General features: G+C 40.9%; 1 protein-coding gene across 1 annotated transcript; it reads left to right on the top strand.

The window, feature by feature from the left end:
* The first annotated feature begins 9,035 nt into the window (after positions 1-9,035).
* On the top strand, positions 9,036-9,968 carry LOC101277234 (olfactory receptor 4B1-like). Its single transcript, XM_004264114.2, has one exon. It carries the CDS (start codon positions 9,039-9,041, stop codon positions 9,966-9,968), a length of 930 nt encoding a protein of 309 aa, XP_004264162.1. The 5' UTR covers positions 9,036-9,038.
* Positions 9,969-10,221: the final 253 nt, after the last annotated feature.

Genomic DNA, 10,221 nt, shown 5'->3' with positions numbered 1-10,221 from the left:
ACAGACATGAAAGCTTTGGAGTATAGATTTTTAGAACTGAGAGATGAGCAAAACTGACACTTCATATTCTTATCAAATCTTTTTGAGTTTTACAAAATAGAAGTTTTCTTGAATTTTCTGACATCTTCACATCTCATCCTGCCCCAAACTTGGAGGCTCTAACAAACATAAAAAAATTTTTTTAACATCTTTATTGGAGTATAATTGCTTTACACTGTTGTGTTAGCTGCTGCTATATAACAAAGTGAATCAGCTATAGGTATACTTATATTTCCATATCCCCTCCCTCTTGCTTCTGCCTCCCACCCTCTCTATCCCACCCCTCTAGGTGGACACAAAGCACCGAGCTGATCTCCCTGTGCTATGCAGCTGCTTCCCACTAGCTATCTATTTTACATTTGGTAGTGTATATATGTCAATGCCACTCTCTCACTTCGTCCCAATTACCCTTCCCCCTCCCTGTGTCCTTAAGTCCATTCTCTACGTCTGTGTCTTTACTCCTGTCTTGCCCCTAGTTTCTTCAGAACCTTTTTTTTTTTTCTTTAGTTTCCATATATGTGTGTTAGCACACGGTATTTGTTTTTCTCTTTCTGACTTACTTCACTCTGTATGACAGACTCTAGGTCCATCCACCTCACTACAAATAACTCAATTTTGTTTCTTTTTATGGCTGAGTAATATTCCATTGTATATATGTGCCACATCTTTATTCATTCATCTGTCAATGGACACTTAGTTTGCTTCCATGACCTGGCTATTGTAAATAGAGCTGCAATGAACATTGTGGTACATGACTCTTTTGGAATTATGGTTTTCTCAGGGTATATGCCCAGTAGTGGGATTGCTGGGTCACATGATAGTTCTGGTTTTAGTTTTTTAAGGAACCTCCATACTGTTCTCCATAGTGGCTGTATCAATTTACATTCCCAAACAGTGTAGGAGGCTTCCTTTTTCTCCACACCCTCTCCAGCACTTAATGTTTGTAGATTTTTTCTTTTTTCGGTATGCGGGTCTCTCACTGCTGCAGCCTCTCCTGCTGCGGAGCACAGGCTCCGGACACGCAGGCCCAACGGCCATGGCTCACGGGCCCAGCCGCTCCGCAGCACGCGGGATCCTCCCAGACCGGGGCACGAACCCACGTCCCCCGCATCGGCAGGCGGACTCTCAACCACTGCGCCACCAGGGAAGCCCTGTTTGTAGATTTTTTGATGATGGCCATTCTGACTGGTGTGAGGTGATACCTCACTGTAGTTTTGATTTGCATTTCTCTAATGATTAGTGATGTTGAGCATCCTTTCATGTGTTTGTTCGCAATCTGTATACCTTCTTGGGAGAAATGTCTATTGAGGTCTTCTGCCCATTTTTGGATTGGGTTATTTGTTTTTTTGATACTGAGCTGCATAAGCTGCTTGTAAATTTTGGAGATTAATCCTTTGTCAGTTTCTTCATTTGCAAATATTTTCTCCCATTCTGAGGGTTGTCTTTTCATCTTGTTTATGGTTTCCTTCGTTGTGCAAAAACTTTTAAGTTTCATTAGGTCCCATTTATTTATTTTTGTATTTTTTTCCATTTCTCTAGGAGGTGGGTCAAAAAGGATCTTGCTGTGATTTATGTCATAGAGTGTTCTGCCTATGTGTTCCTCTAAGAGTTTGATAGTGTCTGGCCTTACATTTAGGTCTTTAATCCATTTGAGTTTATTTTTGTGTATGGTGTTAGGGAGTGTTCTAATTTCATTCTTTTACATGTAGCTGTCCAATTTTCCCAGGACCAATTATTGAAGAGGCTGTCTTTTCTCCACTGTATATTCTTGCTTCCTTTTTCAAAGATAAGGTGTCCATATGTGCGTGGGTTTAACTCTGGGCTTTCTATGCTGTTCCATTGATCTATATTTCTGTTTTTGTGCCAGTATCATACTGTCTTGATTACTATAGCTTTGTAGTATAGTCTGAAGTCAGGGAGCCTGATTCCTCCAGCTCTGTTTTTCTTTCTCAAGATTGCTTTGACTATTCAGAGTCTTTTGTGTTTCCATACAAATTGTGAGATTTATTGTTCTAGTTCTGTGAAAAATGCCATTGGTAGTTTGATAGGGATTGCATTGAATCTGTGGATTGTTTTGGGTAGTATAGTCATTTTCACAATGTTGATTCTTCCAATCCAAGAACATGGTATATCTCTCCATCTGTTTGTATCATCTTTAATTTCTTTCATCAATGTCTTATAATTTTCTGTATACAGGTCATTTTTCTCCTTAGGTAGGTTTATTCCTAGGTATTTTATTCTTTTTGTTGCAATGGTAAATGGGAGCGTTTCCTTAATTTCTCTTTCAGATTTTTCATCATTAGTGTATAGGAATGCCAGAGATTTCTGTGCATTAATTTTGTATCCTGCTACTTTACCAATTCATTGATTAGCTCTAGTAGTTTTCTGGTAGCATCTTTAGGATTCTCTATGTATAGTATCATGTCATCTGCAAACAGTGACAGCTTTACTTCTTCTTTTCTGATTTGGATTCCTTTTATTTCTTTTTCTTCTCTGATTGCTGCAGCTAAAACTTCCAAAAGTATGTTGATAATAGTGGTGAGAGTGGGCAACCTTGTCTTGTTCCTGATCTTAGTGGAAATGGTTTCAGCTTTTCACCACTGAGAATGATGTTGGCTGTGGGTTTGTCATATATGTCATATGTCATATATGTTATTATGTTGAGGTAAATTCCCTCTATGCCTACTTTCTGGAGGGTTTTTATCATAAATGGGTGTTGAATTGTGTCGAAAGCTTTTTCTGCATCTATTGAGATGATCATATGGTTTTTCTCCTTCAATTTGTTAATGTGGTGTATCACATTGATTTATTTACATATATTGAAGAATCCTTGCATTCCTGGGATAAACCACACTTGATCATAGTGTATGATCCTTTTAATGTGCTGTTGGATTCTGTTTGCTAGTTTTATGTTGAGGATTTTTGCATCTATGTTAATCAGTGATATTGGCCTGTAGTTTTCTTTTTTTGTGGCATCTTTGTCTGGTTTTGGTATCAGGGTGGTTGTGGCCTCGTAGAATGAGTTTGGGAGTGTTCCTCCCTCTGCCATATTTTGGAAGAGTTTGAGAAGGATAGGTGTAAGCTCTTCTCTAAATGTTTGAAAGAATTCACCTGTGAAGCCATCTGGTCCTGGGCTTTGTTTGTTGGAAGATATTTAATCACGGTTTCAATTTCAGTGCTTCTGATTGGTCTGTTTATATTTTCTATTTCTTCCTGGCTCAGGCTCAGTAGATTGTGCCTTTCTAAGAATTTATCCATTTCTTCCACGTTGTCCATTTTATTGGCATAGAGTTGCTTGTAGTAATCTCTCATGATCCTTTGTATTTCTGCAGTTGTTACTTCTCCTTTTTCATTTCTAATTCTATTGATCTGAGTCTTCTCCCTTTTTTCCTTGATGAGTCTGGCTAATGGTTTATCAATTGTGTTTATCTTCTCAAAGAACCAGCTTTTAGTTTTATTGATCTTTGCTATTGTTTCCTTCATTTCTTTTTCATTTATTTCTGATCTGATCTTTATGATTTCTTTCCTTCTGCGAACTTTGGGAGTTTTTTGTTCTTCTTTCTGTAATTGCCTTAGGTGTAAGATTAGGTTGTTTATTTGAGATGTTTCTTGTTTCTTGAGGTAGGATTTTATTACTATAAACTTCCCTCTTAGAACTACTTTTGCTGCATCCCATAGGTTTTGGGTTGTCGTGTTTTCATTGTCATTTGTTTCTAGGAAATTTTTGATTTCCTCTTTGATTTCTTCATTGATCTCTTGGTTATTTAGTAGCATAGTGTTTAGCCTCCATGTGTTTCTATATTTTACAGTTTTTTTCCTGTAATTGATATCTAGTCTCATAGCATTGTGGTTGGAAAAGATACTTGATATGACTTCAATTTTCTTAAATTTACCAAGGCTTGATTTGTGGCCCCGGATATGATCTATGTTGGAGAATGTTCCATGTGCACTTGAGAAGAAAGTGTATTCTGTTGTTTTTGGATGGAATGTTGTATAAATATCAGTTAAGTCCATCTTGTTTAATGTATCATTTAATGTTTGTGTTTCCTTATTTACTTTCATTTTGGATGATCTTTCCATTGGTGAAAATGGGGTGTTAAAGTCCCCTACTATGATTGTGTTACTGTCGATTTCCCCTGTTATGGCTGTTAGTATTTGCCTTATGTATTAAGGTGCTCCTATGTTGGGTGCATAAATATTTACAATTGTTATATCTTCTTCTTGGATTGAACTATTGATCATTATGTAGTGTCCTTCTTTGTCTCTTGTAATAGTCTTTATTTTAAAGTCTACTTTGTCTGATATGAGAATGGCTAATTCAGCTTTCTTTTGATTTCCATTTGCATGGAATATCTTTTTCCATCCCCTCACTTTCAGTCTGTATATTTCCTTGTAGACAGCATATATACAGGTCTTGTTTCTGTTTCCATTCAGCCAGTCTATGTCTTTTGGTTGGAGCAATTAATCCTTTTACATTTAAGGTAATTATCAATATGTATGTTCTTATTACCATTTTCTTAATTGTTTTGGGTTTGTTATTGTAGGTCTTTTCCTTCTTTTGTGTTTCCTGCCTAGAGAAGTTCCTTTGGCATTTGTTGTAAAGCTGGTCTTGTGGTGCTGAATTCTCTTAGCTTTTGCTTGTCTGTAAAGGTTTTAAATTCTCTGTCAAATCTGAATGAGATCCTTGCTGGGTAGAGTAATCTTGGTTGTAGGTTTTCCCCTTTCATCCCTTTCAATATGTCCTTCCACTCCTTTCTGGCTTGTAGAGTTTCTGCTGAAAGTTCAGCTGTTAACCTTATGGGGATTCCCTTGTATGTTATTTGTTGCTTTTCCCTTGCTGCTTTCAATATTTTTTTCTATTTAATTTTTGATAGTTTGATTAATATATGTCTTGGTGTGTTTCTCCTTGGATTTATCCTGTATGGGACCCTTTGTGCTTCTTGGACTTGATTGACTCTTTCCTTTCCCATGATAGGGAAGTTTTCAACTATAATCTCTTCAAATATTTTCTCAGTCCCTTTCTTTTCCTCTTCTTCTTCTGGGATCCCTAGAGTTCGAATCTTGGTGTGTTTAGTGTTGTCCCAGAGGTCTCTGAGACTGTCTTCATTCTTTTTTTTCTTTATTCTGCTCTGCAGTAGTTATTTCCACTATTTTATCTTCCATGTCACGTATCCGTTCTTCTGCCTCAGTTATTTTGCTATTGATTTACTTCTAGAGAATTTTAATTTTCATTTATTATGCTGTTCATCACTGTTTGTTTGCCCTTTAGTTCTTCTAGGTCCTTGTTAAACGTTTCTTGTATTTTCTCCATTCTATTTCTAATATTTTGGGTCATCTTTACTATCATTACTCTGAGTTCTTTTTCAGGTAGACTGCCTATTTCCTCTTCATTTGTTGGGTCTGGTGGGCCTTTACTTTGCTCTTTTATCTGCTGCGCATTTCTCTGTCTTCTTATTTTGCTTATCTTACTGTGTTTGGGGACTCCTTTTAGCAGACTGCAGGTTCATAGTTCCTGTTGTTTTTGGGGTCTACCCCCAGTGGGTGTGGTTGGTTTAGTGGGTTGTGTAGGCTTCCTGGTGGAGGGAACAGGTTCTTGTGTTCTGTTGGATAAAGCTGGATCTTGTCTTTCTGGTGGGCAGGACCGCATTGTGTTTTGGGGTGTCTGTGAACTTAGTATGATTTTAGGCAACCTGTCTGCTAATGGGTGGGGTTGTGTTCCTGTCTTTCTAGTTGTTTGCCATGGAGTGTCCAGCGCTGGAGCTTGCTGATTGTTGAGTGGAGCTGGGTCTTAGCGTTGAGACAAAGATATCTGGGAGAACTCTCGCCAATTTATATTACATGGGGCCGGGAGGTCTTTGGTGGTCTAATGTCCTGAACTTGGCTCTCTCACCTCAGAGGCTTGGGTGTGACACCTGGCCAGAACACCAAGACCCTGTCAGCCACATGGCTTAGAAGAAAAGGGAGGAAAAAAAAGAAGGAAAGAAAGGAAAAAAATAGAATAAAAAAATAAAGTTATTAAAATTAAAAAATATTATTGGCTTCCCTGGTGGTGCAGTGGTTGAGAGTCTGCCTGCCGATGCAGCGGACATGGGTTCGTGCCCTGGTCCGGGAAGATCCCACATGCCGCGGAGCGGCTGGGCCTGTGAGCCATGGCCGCTGAGCCTGCGCGTCCAGAGCCTGTGCTCCACAACGGGAGAGGCCACAACAGTCAGAGGCCCGCATACCGCAAAAAAAAAAAAAAAAAAAAAAAATTAAAATAAAAAACTTTAAAAAGTAATTATATTAAAAAAGAAGAGAGCAACCAAATCAACAAACAAATCCACCAATGATAACAAGCACTAAAAACTAAACTAAGATAAATATAAAAATTGGAAACTGGTTAGTCGCATACAGGAAACCCCAAGTTAACAGTTGCTCCCAAAGTCCACCGCCTCAATTTTGGGATGATTTGTTGTCTATTCAGGTATTCCAGAGATGTAGCGTACATCAAGTTAACTGTGGGGATTTAATCCGCAGCTCCTGTGGCTGGATGCAGAAATTTCCCTTTCTCTTCTTTGTTCGCACAGCTCCCAGGGTTCAGCTTTGGATTTGGCCCCGCCTCTGTGTGTAGGTCGCCAGAGGGCATCTGTTTTTCGCTCAGACAGGACGGGTTAAAGGAGCAGCTGATTCTGGGGCTCTGGCTCACTCAGGCCAGGGGGAGGGAGGGGTACGGATGCGGGCCGAGCCTGCAGCAGCAGAGGCCGACGTGACGTTGCACCAGCCTGAGGTGCGCTGTGCGTTCTCTTGTGGAAGTTGTCCCTGGATCCTGGGACCCTGGCAGTGGCGGGCTGCACAGGCTCCCGGGAGGGGCGGTGTGGAGAGTGACCTGTGCTCGCACACAGGTTTCTTGGTGGCGGCAGCAGCAGCCTTAGCGTCTCATGACCGTCTCTGGTGTCTGACCTGATAGCTGCGGCTCATGCCTGTCTCTGAAGCTCGTTTAGGCGGTGCTCTGAATCTCCTCTCCTCGTGCACCCGGAAACAATGGTCTCTCTTGCCTCTTAGGTAGGTCCAGACTTTTTCCCAGACTCCCTCCCAGCTAGCTGTGGCACACTAGCCCCCTTCAGGCTGTGTTCACGCCGCCAGTCCTCTCCCTGGGATCCGACCTCCGAAGCCTAAGCTTCAGCTCCCAGCCCCGCCCGCCCCGTTAGGTGAGCAGACAAGCCTCTCGGGCTGGTGAGTGCTGGTCGGCACCGATCCACTGTGCGGGAATCTCTCCGCTTTGCCCTCCGCACCCCTGTTGCTGTGCTCTCCTCCATGGCTCTGAAGCTTCCCCCCTCTGCCACCTGCAGTCTCCGCCCAGGAAGGGGGTTCTAGTCTGTGGAAACTTTTCCTCCTTCACAGCTCCCTCCCACTGGTGCAGGTCCCGTCCCTATTCTTTTGTCTCTGTTTTTTCTTTTGCCCAACCCAGTTATGTGGGAAGTTTCTTGCTTTTATGGGAAGTCTGAGATCTTCTGCCAGCGTTCAGTAGGTGTTCTGTAGGAGTTGTTCCACATATAGATGTATTTCTGATGTATCTCTGGGGATGAAGGTGATCTCCATGTCTTACTCCTCTGCCACCTTGAAGGTCCTCTCGAACATAAAAGTTGAAAAATACTAGCAAGAAAAAATTTCAGCAGCAGAGTTGTGGACAGCCAGATACTTTTGGAGATGGAGCTGACAGGAATCGAGCTCCAAGATTTTCTCAAATGGAGAAAGCAAGCTGGCAGCTGCTGAGCCCGTCCTGGGAGGAGGTCGCCTCTTTTTTTAAATGCCTTTCAATGCCCCGTTTCTTCTCCAGTTTTAGCCAGATAACTTACTGAGGATTCTCTCAGCATATTTTCACCTTGTGCATGTCTTCAGATTCTCATTAAGAGAAAAACTGGGGGGAAGGAAGTAATTAATCTATTTCAGCATGGATGCACAAGAAGAAGAAGGAATAATAAGAGGAATAAGAGATCTTTCATAGTAGTGTTAAAAGCAGAGAAAATCTTGAGAGTTTTCTCTGCCTCGTTTTATAAATGTGTCATTTAATTGTTTGAAATTGCAAGCTTCCTGAGAGTGAGAGCCATCTTTCTTCTTTCATATGTCCTGAATTGCCTAGGCACATTGTAGGTACTCAATAAAACATTTGGTCAAAGCATTGAATTAAAATAAACCCTTACCTCCTTCTGACAAAAATGTTTGCCAATGGCAGGAAAACTGGAAGACAGAAACAAGCAAGCTTGTGTATCCCCATATATTACATTTGAACTACGTTTGATAGTGAGCTGTATTCTCAACAGCTTCCAGATTTTCACTTTGGTCTCAGATGTCAGAAATTTCAAAAAATGTGTGTAAAAATTCATGAAGCTGTGGGATTGAGTGGAACCATGAGGTCTGAAATAATTCAGAAGATTGTCTAGTTCAGACAAGATAATATCGATGACATTCCTTGGAAAGGGTGAAATGTCAATGGGACTGGCATTTCTGGGGAATAAAAGGAGAAAACAAGATTCAGGAGCACAAGTTCACTTGAGAATTTCTAACATAAAGGCATGGTGAGAATGGGATAATTGCTAGTCATTAATATCTATAGATGGTTATTAATGCTGAAGATGGTAATTATTTTTTCAGTGTGGTTTCCTTGAAACAACATACTAGCTGGAATAAAATGATCTAGTTCTTGTTCTGAATCCATTTCTTACTGGATGGCTTCGCGAATTCACAACCTCTCTGAGCTTCAGTTTTCTCACTTGTTATATGGGGATCATAGAATTTTTGTAAAGTAGATTGAATCATAGAGTGGGATACTGAGCACTTAATGAATAAACATTTACTATATTATCAAACAAATAAATAAATAAACAAACCAGTCAGATATTATGTGTGAAAGAGTTCTATCAACAGGCAAGTGCTAAGTAAACGTGAAGGACTGGTGTTACGATTGTGTTTGTTTTGTCACAGGTCTCTTCTCTTAGATCCATCTTCTTTGAGTGGAATCCATGGTGAGTAAAAATAATGTAACCGAGTTCATTTTCACTGGTCTTTTCGAGGATCCAGAGGTGCAGAGAGTGTGCTTTGTGGTGTTTCTTTCCGTGTACTTGGCCACGGTGGTAGGCAACGGCCTCATTGTTCTGATGGTCAAAGCCAGTAAGAGTCTGCATTCCCCCATGTACTTCTTCCTTAGCTACCTGCCCCTGGTGGAAATCAGCTATTCCTCTACTATTGTCCCTAAATTCATCACGGACTTACTTACCAAGATTAAAACCATCTCACTGGAGGGTTGTCTGGCTCAGATATTCTTCTTTCACTTCTTTGGGGTCACTGAGATCCTCTTGCTTGTGGTGATGGCTTATGACCGCTCTGTGGCCATCTGCAAACCCCTTCATTATATTAACATTATGAATCGTCAACTGTGTCATGTATTAGTGGCTGGTTCCTGGCTTGGGGGCTTCTTTCATTCCGTAATTCAGATTCTCATCACCATCCAATTGCCCTTCTGTGGTCCCAATGTGATTGACCACTACTTCTGTGATCTCCAGCCATTATTCAAGATTGCCTGCACTGACACCTCTGTGGAGGGGGTTATTGTGTTGGTCAAAAGTGGCTTAATTGCTCTGTGCTCCTTCCTCATCTTGGTGACCTCCTACATTGTCATTCTGGTCAACTTGAGGAACCATTCAGCAGAGGGAAGACGCAAAGCCCTCTCCACCTGTGCTTCTCACATCATGGTGGTCATGTTGTTCTTTGGACCTGCCATCTTCTTCTACATGCGACCCTCCTCCACATTCACTGAGGAAAAACTGGTGGCTGTGTTCTACACAGTGGTCACCCCCATGCTGAACCCCATCATCTACACACTCAGAAATGCAGAGGTGAAAATCGCTATGAGGAGGTTGTGGGGCAAAAAGGAGAACTCAGGGGTGGAGTGAAAATGGGAAAGTGATTTTAAAAATGTGTCTGATTATTCTCTGTTCTTGAAATGGATTTTAATTTTAGCGGAACATTCAAGAATGGCAGAAACAAATGTAAAGACTTAATGTTACTGCTAATGTGATTCTCCTTAGTCACCAAAGACTCCCCACTAATCTGGTGTAATGATCAAAGGACAGAGATCAGATTGGTTTCATGATATCCAACAATATCACGAGATTAGGAAATATTAAGATTTAAGCTAAGTGAAAA

The sequence above is a fragment of the Orcinus orca genome, chromosome 8, assembly GCF_937001465.1.
Source record: "Orcinus orca chromosome 8, mOrcOrc1.1, whole genome shotgun sequence".
In the NCBI taxonomy this organism is placed as follows: domain Eukaryota; kingdom Metazoa; phylum Chordata; class Mammalia; order Artiodactyla; family Delphinidae; genus Orcinus; species Orcinus orca.
The sequence above is the reverse complement of the archived record's forward strand: the minus strand, read 5'-3'. Positions and strand labels throughout refer to the sequence as shown.

What these genes read in the sequence shown, in the direction of transcription:
- LOC101277234 (XM_004264114.2), top strand. Translation starts at nt 9,039, where the DNA reads ATGGTGAGTAAAAATAATGTAACCGAGTTCATTTTCACTGGTCTTTTC.